This window comes from Anoplolepis gracilipes, chromosome 1 (genome assembly GCF_047496725.1).
Source record: "Anoplolepis gracilipes chromosome 1, ASM4749672v1, whole genome shotgun sequence".
In the NCBI taxonomy this organism is placed as follows: Eukaryota; Metazoa; Arthropoda; class Insecta; order Hymenoptera; family Formicidae; genus Anoplolepis; species Anoplolepis gracilipes.
Genome location: NC_132970.1, coordinates 12,700,394 through 12,718,863, shown reverse-complemented (window position 1 = coordinate 12,718,863; position 18,470 = coordinate 12,700,394). Strand labels below are relative to the sequence as shown.

Sequence of the window (18,470 nt, the reverse complement as noted above, 5' to 3'; positions counted from 1 at the left end):
GGGGAAATAATTTACTTAATTTGATTAATATTTAATTTATTTAGATAACACAGTTTATTTAGGCAACTTTGTTATGACAAGTGTGCATACGTGGATTAAAATATAATTTAAATATATTTATGATATTTAAAATAAACTTCAACATTAAAAATGTTTTTTATTCTGCAGCAGTTTAAACATTTAATACGATTAGTTTTATCAAACACATTTAAATAGAAAATAAATATGTTTCACCGTAATTTTAATACACATGATTTAAAATTCGTATTCAAAATAATCGAATTTCAGTTACGGCTTGAATTTTCGATAGAATCATATCATCAGCTACTGAATTCGAATCGTGAAAACTGTATCCAAATTTAATTTAACCATTTACAAGATTACGATCATACTATTCGATTCAATGCAGGAGCTTATTGTTCCTCAATAGAATCATGGGGAAATAAAATTTAGCTTTTACCATTGCATCAAAATACAGAAAGTTTCGATCCCATTTGAAAGTACAGAGCAAAATTCCGTCTTCGCTCTCTCGTCTATCTCACATTCTCCATTTTCCTTCGACCGTCGCTGGCGCCCCATCGTCGTTTCAACCATCCGAGTTCTCTTGCGAGAAGCAGAATCAACGTAGTTCCACATAACACCGCGAAAGTCGAAAGGCAGAAGAAAAAGAAGAATGATTTCCGGGCGAGCATCTAACCGGAAATACTCGACGACGAAAGATCTAAGATTCGCGAAGGGATTCGCGGAAGGATGAATAATAACGTTTGAAATTCGAGACGCGGAATAAAACGATGTCGCGGACGAAAGGCGCGTCGTCAAAAAAGAGAGGCAGGCGTTTCTGACGAATGCTGAGGGAAAGGGGAAAAGTTGAGGAAGGCTAGGGATAGATGGGAACCTAAAGGAAGGGGAGGGGACGTATCGCGTGTATAGTCAAGTCGACGGCAAAGCAAAAGAATGCAAGTGGGAAGGAAGGAAGGAAGGAAAGCTCCTAGGCTCTGTTCAATAAAATGGAATATCTAATAAGGGACAAATGCAGTCAAGGAAAGAATGGAGGGCGCGGGCAAAGAAGGCGGATAGTTCGTTCGGTTGAGCGCGAGAAGAGAGACGTGAGTTTCGAGGCCTCCGTTTCGTTTCCTTCCTCTTATCCCTCTTCTTCAGAAAGAAAGGCTGATCTTCGCGAAGGAGTCAGAGATGGTCCGACGTATAAAACGACGACCTTTGAATGAGGAGAAAGGAAGAAGGTGGAATATGCAAATTCACAGAGTCAGAAATAAAGGCGTGATATCGCGGAGCGTGGAGAGCGATTTTCGTCGAGAATCTATTTGTGATTTCATTTATATCAATTTTTTACACAAATTTTTTATCCTGCATTCCGATCAATTATCTCTTATGTTGCGAGCGCTACTCTTTTTAATCGAACTGATGAAATGATTGAACATTTTTTCACTCGACAGCGTATCTTTTATGGCTTCCATTTAATCGCAATCTTATTTCGATCAATGCGTCGTATATCTTCTATTGATAAATCACACGACTATACATGTTATATAGCAACAAGAGCCTAATCTTGTTTCGATCAACATAGTCGAAACCGGAGTCCCTCAATGTCAGTTTTATTTCAATTTACATATGCATCAGTGAGTATCATTATCCTATCATTCTTAAGAATCGGATTCAGATTTAAACCAAGTGATTTACAAATATGTAAATACGAAACTTATCATAGAAGCGTGTTTCGTAATCAACATTTCCGTCTTCTACATTTGTCATTCTTTCTAATTTAAAATTACAATAGGCAGTTCCTTCACAAATGTATATTATTTTAAAGAATTATATTAATATTAATAAATATATTTCTTAAATCACAAAACTATTTATATATTTTTCGATTATTATATCATTTTTTAAATAATTAAAAATAATAGGTTTCGTTATTTAATATTGATGTAAAAAATATGCATTTTTATCAATTTTAAACATAGTGATATCAAATTACTTTACAAAAAACTCACAAAAAATACATATTCTATAGAAATTCATAGAATATATTAAATTTTTATCAACAATTTAGGCCGATTGTTGTTTTCCATTTTGTTCGCGAAGTAAATCTATCCATTTGGACGTTAAATTTCGCCCAAATGAATCTAAAGCGCGCATAAAAGATACATAATTTATCCGAAATCGAAGTATAAGCGAAATGCAAGATAATAATCGCGCACGAGCAAGTATAAATGCTTTACCGGAAACGATCGATGAGCACCGAAGCGAACTCGCTTAAGGAAGGTGTCGAAGATTTAAGTTGTCTCGGATGATCCCGGACGAAACGTAGAAGGAAATTTCGAATAGGGTGCGACATCCCTCGCTCACAATCAGTTGTAAGGCTGGCGTTATCGCGGGAGAAAGAGACGGGCCGGAGGGGTCGGGAACGGCACGGAATAAAACCTCTTCAGAGGCGTGTGTATAAGATGGATAGCTCAAGCTTCGGAAAAGGGTGCATCGGTGTGGGCGCCCGACGGTTCTCGTTTCTCGTCGTGTTTCGTATGTGTTCGCCCTGCCGGATTCGAAGGATGTTAGAACGTTATCGATGACGTGAAGCGAGGCTCGTAGGGTGCCCTTGGAACGGCGCGAGTTCTTGAAAATTACAGAGAAAGAAACAAGAGAAAATATCTATATATTCCTTTTCAATTTTTTAAATTTATACTTTATAATAAAACTGTTTATACAATCTAAATATCTTTATAAATTTTGGAAAAGTAAATTAAATTTATAAAAAATGTATAGAAATTTAATTTATTAAATTTATAGAAAACCTTTTTTTAATAAATTATTGCGGATGATAAATCATTTTTACTTACTCATTTATTTATTATGATTATCACATCGATTCTCAGCGTGTAATGTCATTGTGCGAAAGATACGACGAAAATCTTCACAAGGCATACATAACGCTGTCATGAAATACATCGCACGTGGCTCGCTTTTGTATCTTAACGAGCCGCCTGATGTATCTCTCCCTTCTTCCACGATGTTATCCTTACGAAGAAGGATAGCGCTCGTGTTTATCGCGTGATTAGATCGTCAGGATCGGATTCTCAATCGAGAAGAATTTATTTCTCGTGGATCTCATCCACCGATAGCATCCTTTGAAACAAGAAGGGCGCGATTACTTCGGCACAAGTTTTACGTGAAAGGATTTATGATATTCTGCAAAGATTAATTATACTTCTGCTTCTCTCTGCCTCTATTATCATGACGCCATATTCGTCATATTTATTTATATATTCCATTTATTAATAAACTTTTTCTATTTTCTTCCATTTAAATAAATATGTCGCTTTTAATGTAACAAAATTTTAAAAATTAGAGATATATTTTTAGTAATTATACAGATAAAAAACTGACATGAATAATGTAAAAATAATACAAGCTAAATTAGTTAAAGTACCTTTTATATATACAGAAAATCAAATATATTTCATTATATTTGAAATGTTATTTTTGAATAACGTTTAATAAACATTTTTAAATAACATTTAATTTCAATTCTTCAATTCTAAATATATGTATATTTATTACTTTCACTGTTTCGGCCAGACCGAATTAAGACTAGGAATGTCTGCGGAATTAGGGTTGACAGGTCAGAATAAGAAGAAAAGAAATAGTCCTCGGTTGGATTTGTTTTATTTGCCGGCCATGACCTTTTCCATGTACTACCGCAGTCAGTAAATCTGCTGTCACATATGACACCCTAGATCTGCAAAATTAAAGTTCTCCGGAAAAAAAAAAAAAAAAAAAAAAAAAAAAAAAAATGACCGTAGTTACCAAGTTTCGAGAAAGGAAAGGTGAACGTCATTAATCCAATGAAATTTCTCATCGAAAGAAAAACAACATGTACAATATAAAACTTGGAAAAGGTTTCATTCATTTATTAATTCAACGTAATTTTGCCGGTTCAATATTAATAATTAAGATATCAAGACAAAACGATCTGTTTCTACAAGGCAAATTATATCGATGCGGAAAATCTCGAACCGAATGATTGTTCTTCCTCTCCCCCCAATCCCACCCATCACTGAATAGCATCCCTTTCATAAAGCCGCGTGGCTAAACAAAAGATATAACACCCATTAATTCTCTTAACGCAGGGTTTACCACGAATAATATGATAAAACTTTCACTTTGCATAAAAGGAAGACTCATTGTCTGACATTCCACGAATTAACGAACGCATGTTTGCTTTGAATTCCAGATAAATTTGATGCGCTTTATATCTGTCGAGAGATAGCTAATATCTATATGTTATACATGTATATTCCTGAAAGCCTAACCTCACCTATTTAAAAAGATATCCGAAATATTTTGTTAGATATATCAATAGTATTTTAATAAAATAACATTGGCAAAACATGATGGTTATATTAAGAATTTATTTGCAATGAATATGGATAACTTGAATAGAAATATTGTTTGCAGAAAAATGCTGTGGCAACGAGGTTGGCGATCAATTGCCATTTGCACACCAATGTAATCGTGCAAACAAGTATAATATTTGATCCAATCTTTCGAATAAAAACTAACTGAAGGCAACGATAACAATAATGTAATACGAAGCGCGTGTTGAATTACACGATTACTACGACATAGTAACCTTAAATCTTCAACAATATAAATATATACAATTTATCGTAAAAAAGAAATGAAGTGAGCAGAATGAGCAAAATGTGTTGCAAGCTTTTTTCGTGAAAATTATATTTGAAATAGTGAGAAACTTATTTTTCACATTGTAATCTTTATCGCCTTTTACATAATAAATAAAATATTTACTTTGTGAAAGAAAAAAATAGAAGGGTAAATGCCATTATTAATGCTACATAACTTTTTATAAATTCTTTAAAAAATTCTTTAAAATTGTTTTTATTCGAAAAAATGGCTTGTAATGGACCATTAATAAATTGATTTACTCACGGATTTAGACACCGCACCTTGCTTGTCGAAGCCGCCTTTTCGTCATTGTCTTTAATATATTTCGAATATGTGTCAATACACAGAGCTCACACACTCGCGTGATCATCAATCGAAATAAAAAAAACGCAGTTTATTATGATCTCGCGATCAAGACGATACAATAACCGCCTGTTGCGGAAAGAATACGGCACTCCCGACTTTTAGTACAGACGCGAAATAATACATTTAGAACGAATTAATAATGCTTGAAACGCCACGCACGATACACTCGTCGTCTGCCTTTGTTGAAAATTTATACGGGCGACGTGAACTGACAAGAAAGTTTTATAAATATGACTGTCACCTGTACAGCGCAGCCTAGTTTGTGCGAGACAAACATATGGAACTGCGTATTCGAGCAATCGTTGCTTCACGATGTGATCAGTCGTCATACGTCCGAAATCAACCATCTCGACACTCCCGATGTTTAAACCGACGTGAAGCAATAACATTGTGAAGGAGTAAACAACGCGTGAAACACACACGACGACCTGCGCTGGGCGATCGGCGCGCAGCGCGCGGCGCGCCTTGAGTGCCGCCTGCTTGTTTGTTTGACAATAGCTGCGGTCGACTAGAGGTTACAAATGCTTCTACACGACGCTACAAAACGTTTGACTGATCAAGCAGGATAAAGGAATCTTGGCTCCTTTTATCTTGATTGAACGTCAATTGAACGCTTTCAGGCATTTGCAGCATCTAGTCGATCACAGTCCATGTTATACGCGACGTGTATTAACCGATAAGTCTTCTATGCACTGTGGCTACTTTGTGTCACACGCGAACGGGCCAATTTCGCGAAACGAGATGTATGTATAAGACACGTATCCGAATGTTTGACGAGCAACCGATAATTATCTGATTAGTCGTTCGACGCTAGAAAGATCACCTCGGCACTACCGATACTTACTGTTAGTACAGAACACGAAAAATAAAACATTTCGAACTATAAATAATGCGTAAAGGATATAAGGATTCACGCACTTGCCGTTTGTTGATGATTACGCGCTGCGATTAATGTAGGCTACCAATCTATGGAAAAGTTTTGTTCCCACGGCGATTACTACACATCATAAATACTAGAAGGGTCTGATTGGCCAATAAGTATAAAGAATCTTTGCTTTGTGATTACTTAATTATGATCGCAGATACACAGATGGCGTGCAGATGAACTTGCAAGGTAAAATATAAAATATATGTACTATAAATAATACCAACTCGAGTATTTTATACTGTATATGCTTTACATTTATGTATACAAAAATCATCTCTGATATTTAGCGCTCATCTAGATAATTTGCATAGATGCATATGCATAGAAAAATCTATCCGTCAATTGTACAGTATACGAAAATTATATGATATTCTATACATTTAGTTAATTTTTGTATATGCATATACGTTATACGTTTATGCAAATTTGTCTGGATAAGTTTAATACATACGCGAAACATATTTAAAACGAGCGAATAACACGCACATACAAACAAAATTTTACATTTTATGGAAACTTTGCAATAAAACGCAGTGTAACACAGGGTCCACTAGCGTGAGAGAGAACGTGTGTCAGTGTGTCTCACTCACACTAGTGGGCACTGTGTCTTGCTGGAAAGTTCTCCATGATTGGTGGTTTGACACTAAAAATGCTGACGTTTGATTGACCAATCGGAGGAAAGATTTCTTTCTTGCAATTGGTCAATCAACTGTTTTCATCACGTATAATACGTAATGCATATTTTTCATGTGGGTTAGTCTCACGCATTGTTTACCAGCTCTGAGTGTCCTATTTCGTGTTCGGTATTAATATCGGGAGTGTCGAATTGATTTCTCGAGTAGGATGATTAACAAAGTGATCAATTATCTCAATGCTCGATTTCGTACGTTTCGTCTCGCGAATTAATCTACGCGCTGCCCGCGTATAACGGGAAATTGTCGTGCAGTGTTTATATTTTCTTTCGGTTGGTTATACATCGCGAGTGTAAATATCAACAAACGGCAGCCGGCGAACGCGCGGATCATTGTGTGTTTTACGCGTTATTTACTCGTCCTAACAATAAGTAGTCGTAGTAAGAGTGACGGGAGTGCCGTACGAAATAATATATGTGTTATGTTATCGTGCGGGATCATATATACTCTCTCTCTCGATTGACTTGTGTTCAATGAGTTGTGCGAGATCAATGGAATATTCGGAGCCGTCAAAGGAAAAGCCGACAGCGGTGATCGGTGAGTAAATTCTTCTATCGTTGTATTTGTACATTGCATTTGAATATTGCGTTTATCAGAATTATATCTTAATCATCGCTCGGGGTTAGCAAATTTAAATTCGATATAATACATATCCTGCCGTTTCTTTTTATACAAATTATACATATATACATATATTGTGCACTTTGAGCAATGATATGCAAATTCAATAGCGAAAGTGTCACTCCCTACGTGCGATTCTCTCGAGTCTTTCGTTTTTGTTTCCAAGCACGCGATCATCCATCACGTCAGAATGTCTTTCAGCATTTAATCCCGCGAATAGGTACATTCGTGCATTATGATTTCGCTTCTCGCGACTTTTTCACTTTCTGCAATCTTTCACGTTACATTGCAAGAAGAGATGATTATGTGTCAGCGCCTGGTAATAACACGAGAAAAATCAGTAAAAGAATGAGAGAAGGGCGAAGGGCGAGGGGCGAGGGGCGAGGGGCGAGGGGCGAGGCGGGATAAGATGGAACGCGCGACGTGGCTTCGGGAGGAAAACATTGCGGCGCTCGCGATGTAACTCGCGTGGTGCGATGACGGACGGATAGCAGAGGAGGAGACGGTCGTGTATTTCGTTGGGACGACACTCTCGACAAGTTTTCTGCAATCGGTTCGTTTGATGCGGATTCGTCATCCGCGTCTCCATCCACCTGCGTCCAAATCGAAGGCTTTCGCGAAAGTTGTGACATTCCGTCGCGAAGAAGATGCGGAAAAGACAGAGAAAATGTGAAGAACGAAGGAATATGCAGACGAAGAGAGAGAGAGAGAGAGAGAGAGAGAGAGAGAGAGACTTCGAGAAGATGGTTAGGTGAACAGGAGAGGAGAAAAGGGGGATGAGGTAGTACGCGAACGTCTCTCCGCCTAAGTCGGAGAAAACGGGAAGATTGCTGTGTGAAGAAACTTGAGCGAATTCGAATGTTTACCACGACTCGTACTGAATCAAGAACCGTGCGTTTCTTTTCCCAACATTGACGAACCAATCTCTCTGTGTTAACTTGTTCAGGAATTAGCTTTCAATTTGTGCAAAAAAAAAAAAAAAAAACTCTAATTAAAAACTTGTCACTTTTGGTCAATCACTTTGTATCATTAGTAAATTCTGAGATTTGCATATTGTGAGAGAAATTAAATATTCGAATGTTTTTGCTTCCAGATAGAATCAATAAATTGAAATTTTTAACTTGAGAAATATATTTGAAAAATCAGAAGAAATGTGAAAAAAATAATTGAGAGCTCGTGCAATATTTTTATATTATTTTACATTTACATTTTTATTTTTTTACATGTTTCATATTTCTTTCGTATTAGCAATTTTGTATATATACGGTGTGGAATCCTGTCTAACGAAAGAGGTCTCCGTGAATTCACCGCAGTTTAGTCAGTGCCGGCGTTTCGTTTCAAGAGCGACCGCTAATATTTGCTTGTCTCCGAGACGAAAGCCGTGAAGAGCGGCTCTAGCGACCGGAAGATAGTTGGCATGCGTGCGCGACGAGCGGAAGAGAGTGGAAAGAGCTCGGGGTTACTTCGTCGGAATACCAAATACCCATTTTACCTCGCCTGACTACCCTCAAATCGGACCACTACTTGCGCGGGACTTCCTAAACTTTTCAGAAAAGGGAGATTCTCTCGAAAAACCGTCATTCTTGATTTTATTCCTTCTACGTAACTGAGATCATACGGGAACTAACAGATCATTTTTCATCATTTTGGAATACTTATCGAATACTTGCCATGAAATGAATAGAAAAATATTGATTTTTTGAGATCCTTATTATTGAATATTAATTGCATTGGTTAATAGGTGAGAAATAATAACAGATTTACAAAATTGATGATAAATGGTTACTGACATGGCTGTCGAAGTAGAAATCTCTAGTCTCTAGTTCATAGACGTTAAATCGATGTACGTGCTCAGCACACGGGCATGCATGGAGACGTATGGGTGACCACTGGCAGTATATTCCAGAGGTGGATGAAGGAAGGCGAGGATGCATCTTGCGTGAGTTAGGGTTGACCGAGCTGAATAATGCATTGAGTTGCCTCCCTCCTAGCCTCTATATTCCTGACGTCGTTGCACGCGTACTTGGTATACTGCAGCTATACTTATATACAGTCTTGTCTTTGCTGTTTAGTAATTTGGTATATGCGCTTGTTACCACACGCAGACTCATATTTGCCGTCAAATTTACGGGACAAGTTTGGCATCATTATTATGCTTATGATATTGTTACCGCAGCTTTTGTAGATGTATATTTTAGATATTGTAAATTTTTATTTTATTACATCTGCATAAAATATAAAATTTTATTTTTTGTTAAGTGTTATTCTAATTCGGGAAAAAGATAAAGTTTATATAGAATAAATCAAAGCATGTGTTTGTTAGGATAATTATAATATAATATTGATTGAACTCACCGTAACATCTGTAGAAATGGTAAATCTGTAGAAATGTACTCACCTGCAATAAAAGAAAGATAATCTTTATTAATACTCATCATAAAATTGTTCATAAATTTGATTATAATATAAAATTATCCATATACTTGTATCTACCCGGAAATGTAATTACATAATATTACAACGTATATATACAAAATATATCGTTAAATGCAATATTCTTTTTTAAGAGATTAATAATTAGCAAACTCTTACAGTTTTGAAAATTTAAGAAAAATATTATATGTAGAAAAGACTGCATTTACATTTTCTCACACAAAAAAGCTTAAAACGTTTTACAAACAATAAGGACCATTTCAACAGGTCCGGAAAGAAAGAGCTTGCATGTAAATATTTGCGCATAGAATTTGCTCTTGTTTAAAGCATCTCTTTTTTTTATGCTTGTAAGTTTTTTTTTACGATACGCACGATGTCAGGCACTTTCGTTTTCGTTTTTCACCATAGCAATTTTCTTATTCGCAGCGATACGTTATACATTGCATTTTTATATTTCCTTGATCTCGAAAAGAATCAAACACTATTGAAGGATATTGCAAAAAGTTACGAAGAAAACTGTAAGAGAAACTAATATATTCCAGCTTTTTGGTAGAAACGCACGCGTGAGATTATTTCATCAGGCGTTATTGTATATTACTACTATAAAGCACATTTTACTGCCGTGTACCGTGAAAAAAAACTGTATTTTCACTACTAACACGGTGGTCGTTCGGAAAAAGTTATGTTGAAGTCCGAGAGGATAATCATATTTTTTTATATCTCCGCATCAAGGTAGAAATGGTGCAGTTTTAAACAATACAACCGCTCTTTCGCTTGCAAAATTCTATCTGATCGCGCAGTTGCTCTATAAATGAAATGAAAAAAAAAAAATACATATGCATTTATGTATATATATATATATATATATATATATATAAAAATTATAAACTTTAAGTTGATACTTAAATTGATTAGTTATGACTTTTTTAAAATTGTTCTTATTAATAAATTAAAAAATTATTTACATAAAACTCTTTTTCATGATATTTTGAGAATAATATTGTCAGTTTATGACAAATAATTGTGCGCAATAAAATCGAAACTCGGCAGAAAGGCAACGGGGATGTAACTGTACCGTTTTATCGCGAGCCAACACAAATTTCATTGGATAGCCAAATGGCTCACGTTGCGCCTGCGGATATCTAACTGGGTTCACAGTGGTTTCACAGAGTATCCTCCTAACTACACTCGTTACTTTGCGCTTAAGATTCCCGTTAGAAACGCGTCCAGTCGAGATTAGAACCATTGCGGTTCAATTACGCCCAGTACGAGCTTATCTCGGCAGGTGGATTTCGTCTCGCAGGCAGCTTGCGTAAAGTTCGGCGGATACGACGTCTATGTTCTTTCGGTACGCGTGGAAATCTCGTGAATTCTAAAATTTCTCTCGCCCGAACGTAATCTTTCAGCGCCGCATTAAACTGAATTATATTTCTCTTCTCTCTCTCTCTCTCTCTCTTTCTCCCTCTTTGTTAAAGCAGAAATTCGATATGCATTCGACGGACGGGAGGCGACGGCCAGACGTTGAGAGTTGAAATTTCGTTATTATGATTGGTTCATCCGATCTCCTTTCAGGAGAAATATAATTCTGCGATACTGGAGAAGGCGACGGAGCCGCTTCGGATTAAAGGCGAGAATATATTCAGTTTAAGCTTCTCAGATTCGACTATTAGCCAACAAGAGACATAATAAGTTGCATTTTCACATAATGTCGCGAGCAAAGATAAACGTCTCAATGCATATTACAAAAGTGTACTTATATCACAATATATTTAATTAAGTATACAAAAATATAAGTACAGATATAATTATACATATATAAATAATTTATAAAAATAATTATATTTATTTATTGTTATTAATTTATTGTTGGATTGAAAAAACGTTTAATGTAACATTACTTTTGACTTTTTTTTTTAACGTTATTGTACAACAATTTGTATATAATATTTCAACAAATTGTGATTGTTCGATGTATTAACACTTCAAGAGATGTCATTAAAACTGTAAATTTGATATTTATAAGGCAGGATGGGAAATACAGAATAGGATGAAAATTTCAGCTTTTGTGGAGACGATGTCAATGTCCTTGCGTCCCTATGCGAGACCACCCCCTCTTTGCGAGTCAAACCAGGCGAGTAATTATTATTAGCGTGGGTGCTAACGAGACGCCTGTGTTTTGGCGACCGCCAGACCGACCCTCGCCTCGTCCACGGTACAAACCGAGCACGGGAGGGAGAACGCGACGGGAAAATAAATTTCACCGACTGTAAATAATCGTCGTAAATTGGGCTACCGCGGACAATAGACGGCCGGGGGTAGAAAGCTCCTTTTCCGGGCTGGCTTTAGCGCGAAAGGAACTATCGCCTCGCTACAACGAGCGTAGAGTCGGTGGGGAGAGAAAGAGGCTCACGGTTATCAAGGAAATCCCATTATTAATTGTCGTAAGCAGCGATAATTGCCGACAACGGTATCTCGTTTATGTTATACGAGGTTACGCAACGTGGCCGGGCAGGCGTATTTCGTGTTAATTATCGGCAACGACTGCAATTACTCACAGAAAACTCCTTAAGGAGCCCTCTTGCCGGTCGTTTCCGCGTGTCGTTTTACTCGACTCGCTCCGATTTCCCGCGATATAAACCGAGCGATATAAACTTTCTTATTTTGCGCCAATTTGACGATACTGCGCTCTGTGTAAACAACCGACAAAACTTTTATACGATCTGCAAAACGTCCATTTACGGCGAGACAAATCTTCTCTCTCAACTGGAACAAAACCGCACGTTGAACGACGTTGAATCCTCGAATAAACCTGTATATTCTATTGTTTTATTTTATCTATTAGCTCGTATCTATTAAATAATGCTTAAATGAATAAAAGGATAATCTATAATATTCAAGATAGAATTTTATTTATAATAAAAACATTTAAAAACTCGAAATATATACATACATATCATACAATCAAAGTAAATATATGACAAATAGAATTTTATTAAATTTTACTATGAATCATATATCATTTAAAATGGATTTAATAACATGTGGGCGTCATAAATTATGAAGCACATTATTTTTGCGACAATGAGTGAAAAGTTTTCAATTAAGTTCATTGTTTATCGGTATTTAATGATATAAATATATTCTTCATTTATTTTGCGTTTCATATTTTTTATACACGATGTTCTTGTTATCTTAATCTTAAAATAACGGAATAATGCTTTCGTTATCTTAAAATAACGTGAGCATTGTGTACATACAATTGTGTACGCGTATGGGATGATATAATTATACATTTCTGAATATTTGTGCACTTTCGTGCACAATTCAAATTTATTCTGTATACAATTAAATCTATACGAGTAGTAGTTTTAAAACTATACGTTTTTTTTTTTTTCGTTTCCGTAGATATATCGAAACCATCATTGTTTGTTTGCCATTTGGTTGACTGCGTCTACTTTAATTGCGCGAACGATACACAGGAATGCATATATTCGTCCGTATACGTGATTTCGCGCGGCTATATGAATCCTCCGCTTTGGCCCCGTGCACGTGTACATAAACTCCGTGCAGGTCGGGGCTCAGCCGTGTATATTTTAGCGTCTGTGAATAATCAGCAATCAGCAGTAGCTGCGGCAATGGCGGCGGTAACAAATTGCACGTGTACACACACAAACTAGACATGCAAATTCGAGAAGCGAGTCTCGACCTTACCCGAATCCTAGCCTACCCGGCCATCCCTTTTGATCTAACGAGTCGTGAAATCGCTACGGCGAATCGAGCTATCGCTTTTCGGACGGATTGGATTATCTGTCATGAGTCTGAAATTTCTGTGGCGCTATTTCCTCCGAATTCGGAAGATGTATGTGAAATTTTAATTCACTTAAAAAAGTGCATCATTGATATATCGTACAGTATTCTACATGCATTTTATTTTCTTCAATATTGTGCAATATTATGCAAAAATGATAAATCATAATTATATAAGGAATAAATGTGATAATATTTAGTAAAATTTTAATGTGTTTAATATATTTAGATTAAAGTATATATTTTTATCTATCATATAATATGTACTTAATTGCATGAAAAAAATTAAATAAGAGTCTTCATTCATAGAAGCATCTTTTTTAAACATATTGCACGCGATCTGTTTGATCTTGCGTTAAAAATTTATTCTTGTGATTCAATTAGGAATTTTGATTCTTGCATTTCGATTTTCTGCGACGTCTATTATATATTTCTCTGATAAAAACATGAGTTGCAAATGTCGTGAGCAAATACGTAGTGAGATGCTAATTCGCAAATTCGCTTCGATAAATCGTCGCAGCGTATTTTCGGTAGAATCTGGTAGAGAGATACACACAGTACGATACGGGAGAGCAAAAGCCGACGACATAGTACAGGGATATAACGAGGAACGCAAACGTTTGGTTCAGTAAGCCATTCTCGAACGGCAGCTCAAATGACGATATCTAGATTGGCGTTGGAATACTTTGCCAAATGTCGCGTGAAGTTTATCAGCTTCATCGAGTTGCAAAACCATCCTGACTGATGGAGATTTCCTGTATCTATAAAGCTAGATTATCTAATTTAATTCTGATTAATCTATTTAAAGTTTATTATATATAACTGTTTAGACATGTAAAAAATTTTTTAAATAATATAAAATCTAGAATTATTATATATATGTATTTTTTTTTTAATACTTTTTTAAAATATTAAATTATTTTATATATACTCGTTTGTTGATAATTAATTAAAATATATTACAGAATGTAAATATTAAATTAACTATTATAATCTACTCAGAAAAATCATAATATTTGTATATCGGTTTAACTTTGAATCTCACAAAATTATTAATATAAGACTTATTGTTTAAACATGTATACATATACTACATATTCCATAAAAAAAATTAAAACACGTCATCGTAAATAAATACTGAACACAATAAGATCGAATCTTTAGATATTTTCTTGATCGCCGCTATCAGATTGACCGCGTAAATGTATCTATCAGTGTTGTATGTAACGAACTCTCGGCAGATTGACCATCTCCTTTCTCATGATCAGAGGTTTACGGTCCAGGTAGATAATTGACAGGCCCGTGGCCCGTGCTCTCCGGACGCATCGTCGAGAATAATTGGTGATCCTATCGAGAGACGTCTTGTATACGACTCGTGAACGGAGACGAAACGCGGTTTCTTTCTCCTTGAAGAATGGACCGCTCTTCTCGTAGGTGTCGATCGATCCCGTACCGATCTGATTGCGAGGGTGCGGTCAGCCAAGGAGCTTTGGGAACAGATTAACGCACGCTCTACACACTGTTTTATATTCATACTCTTCATATAGATAAGACAATCCGCTCTTCGAATCATTTGCATTTGTGATCATACAGGTGTGCCGATGATTCATGTTGACTTCGGTTCGCAAGAAGGTTTTCTTTGTCTGCGTTTCATTAAATCGTGTCATACAAATCGATTAAATTTAATTAGGCTATTATTAAATTGTTAAAATCTATTATTTAAATTTTGAGATTAAATTCTATTGAATTCTGCATTTTATAATACAGATTGCATTTTATTCGTTGATTTGAATTTGTTCGTATAATTCATGTGGGCGTTCCATTCACAAACACGGAATATGAAATATAGCGGGAATATATTTAGTTTATGCACGTTTCCGAGATATAAAATACGGATTTATAGTCAGTAATTTTCGTATCGGGAGTGGCGTGTGTATAATTGAATAAAAGATATAGAGCGTCGATTCGAAGAAAACACGACACGCGTGGTTTCATGAACTCTGCTTGGAATTTGGGCCGTTGAACGCGCGAAGTATATAATATATTGCCTCGGACACACAATGCTGTACCCTTCAGTGAGGGAAGCCGCAGAAAAGATATGACTTGTCGTCTTGCGCCGAGTACATTTGATATCGGCATCGATATCCGCTCTTATCGCGCAATAAAAATCGCTTTCGATTTTTCCCGCTCCCGGGTTGTCGTTTCCGTTGTAAGAGGCTACGAGATTTCGAGAAAGGATTATTCCGGCAATCGAATATATATCTTGTCGGGAGATACCTTCTCGGAATTGCTTCTAGATACACTTTGGACGATTTCCGCTGCCATCCACCGTTATGTAGTCGAGTACAGTCCGCTATCCGCACGCAGCGAATTCCTATGGGCGGTTTTACGGTCTCGGAAATAAAGATGCGGATTCCGGCCGTAATGCGAATTTTCGATGTACTTCCTGTGCAGCACCGGCAGTTGCAGCTGCCTGCACGAGTCTGTAATGGCATCTGTAATGTTGTTCGGCCAAGTTATCGCTGCCGCGTCTTAAACACGCGGTTCGTCGACCGCGGCAATTTTCCGTGAATAAATTGCATTTTGTTCTGATAGTTCATTTAAATACTGGAAAATACAGAGGAAGAGAGTAAGATGAGATGAGACGAGTCGCGCTTTTCTATATCTTCTCATCGTTAATTTTTGTTGATATTGTAATATTTTAATGTGAGATTAATGGATAATATAAAAATATGTTTTAATGAAAAAATTATAGCCTTTTAAAAGTTATAATATATTAAAATCATCACTTAGTTAAATATTTAACAAATATTTTTAGATTATTCAACCAATTATCATACAATGATTTGATTGTTATTATAATCTGCTGCTAATAAAAATTCATTTATGTAAGATTTTTTAATTGAATTATATAGCCAATAGCATATGTAACACAAGGAAAAGAGGGAGAGAGAGAGAGAGAAATAATATAAATAATATAATTTACGTATCATATATTTACGTTCATTCTAATGCGTCATTTGCTTTAAAATATAAAATGAGTTCATCTTATACTATACGCTTGAAATAATTCGTGTCCCAACAACGATTTTCCCGTTTCGTGCTGCGCGCGAATGCAATTGCATGTCCGTAGTGAAGCGCGTGCGCTCGATTGTGTATGCTCCATTATTTCATCGCGGTTGCACGTTCGCGTTAAAACATATGTGTACAGAGTTTTACGATGCAAATCATGCGAGGCATGGCACGAAGTCCTGTTCATGCCGTTGTTGTATACGGCGATGTGGTCGCGGTTTGGACGAATAACAAATTTCAAAATCATGTTTTTAATCCTTTTTCATTCGTCCGAACATTCGTTGGCGGTTTAATTGAGAAACGTTGCGATTTAAGTGGATAAAGTTGTACATTTCAAACATGCCTTATCCGCTGGTCGGCTTTTTACTTGCTTTACATCACGAACATTCAAATCGCGCGACGCGAATCAGTATTTTGCGCGATGACGTCTGTTTCTACGAAAGAAATTTCGATCCCTTTGAAAAAATGTCATCGGTCGCGTTCTCATTTCTCTGACCGCCGAGTCCATGGTAGCGCGATTGTCCAAGATGAAAAAGATTATTTCGCTTATTCGCAAGTCACGCGCGGTTTCTTCCTTCTCACCGGCTTCTTTACGGCATCGCTGGCAGGGCTGAAAAGTGGCGGCGAAAAAGGTCGGTTTTTTCGCGCGCGCCTATCGGACCCTCGCGGCTGCACGCGCAGCTGTAGACGTTCTCAGGACGCGAAAGACGTGGAAGAGCAGAACGGACGGGAGGAGGGACAATGAAATTGAAATGGCGAAAGCGGATCACAGAATAGGTTGGCTTAACAGGGGGTGGCGAAGCAGGTCGCGCAGGACGAGGACGAGGGGGCTAATCCGGGCGGCTACAGCACTGTCTGCGCGCGCGTCTCTTGCTCCACGAAATTAATTTTAAATCGTAATATCTCCGTCGAGTAATCAATATTAGTTCGTGGAAATTCTGTCCGTTACACGAACCCGGACGGTAATTACGCGTGTATCTGTCGGATGGGGGAGGAAATTTCCTGATGGTATTAACAGCATTTGTTATTAATAATTTGATTTTTTGCGCGATAAAGCGAGCCGCGTCTATTTGTAATATATCGATGTTCCTATATCGGCGACAATTTGGAGAGACTATGCGCAATCTTCTATCCCGTAGAACAAGTATTTTGATTTCCGTATGTTTGTCGCAGCGATTCGATTGGATTTATTAATAAAATTATATATATGTTATAATATTGGACGTACTCGCGGACTGAATTAAAGACTCGCGCCAATTCAGCGCGTTGCTTGACTTTTCGTAGCATAATTGATCTTTAGAGACAGCAATCACATTACAAGCATACATATATCTTTATCCGTGGAAACAGAGGCCTTTCAATCTAATTGTAAGCAAGACTACACGGCGAGAAAAAAAAAATACACAGACGACGCGTAGAAGGTGAAGTACGCGAGGGGACAGGAAGAAGAGAAGTAGTCCGTCTTCAAACTTTTTTCCTTTCTTCGACATCGTTTTTCTTTATCTCGTTTGCCTTCCGTACTTCTATTTCAGCCCGTGCACGGAGAACAGCCGGTTCTCGACATTTTCCTACGAAGAGTTCTCGCGAGGACTTCTTACTTATCGATGTGGAAACAGCCGAGAAATGAGAGAGGGCACGGAAGAACATAAAGGAAGGAAGGATAGAAAATGGTATGACACTGGCGGGCGGAGGGGTAGGGGAAGATACGAAAGCAGGGAAGAAGAATGAGTATAGGGAGAAACAGGAGGGCACCAGCTTGCTCGAACGACCAAAACACTTGAGAGTGGGACGAGTGGAGCGGTCGAAGAGTAGAGAGAAAAGGGGTAGAAAGGAGGGAGGGAGGGAGGGAG

At 37.0% G+C, this 18,470-nt stretch overlaps 2 protein-coding genes across 9 annotated transcripts in view; one reads left to right on the top strand and one right to left on the bottom strand.

Moving 5' to 3' along the window:
- Ten-m (teneurin transmembrane protein Ten-m) overlaps positions 1-18,470 on the bottom strand; it is a 575,864-nt gene that overhangs the window by 222,749 nt on the left and 334,645 nt on the right. For 2 of the 8 annotated variants that reach the window (XM_072894613.1, XM_072894641.1), the window contains exon 1: positions 4,966-5,489. The exons of the other annotated variants lie outside the window; for them this stretch is intronic. The gene's annotated coding sequence lies outside the window, so the exon portion shown is untranslated. Of the gene's footprint in view, positions 1-4,965; positions 5,490-18,470 lie in introns of those variants that run through there. 8 annotated transcript variants of the gene reach the window in all.
- LOC140667039 (uncharacterized) overlaps positions 7,166-18,470 on the top strand; it is a 168,514-nt gene continuing 157,209 nt past the window's right edge. Inside the window, exon 1 of the mRNA XM_072894670.1 lies at positions 7,166-7,224. Coding sequence (XP_072750771.1) covers positions 7,179-7,224 — 46 coding nt within the window. The 5' untranslated portion in view covers positions 7,166-7,178. The remainder of the gene's footprint in view (positions 7,225-18,470) is intronic.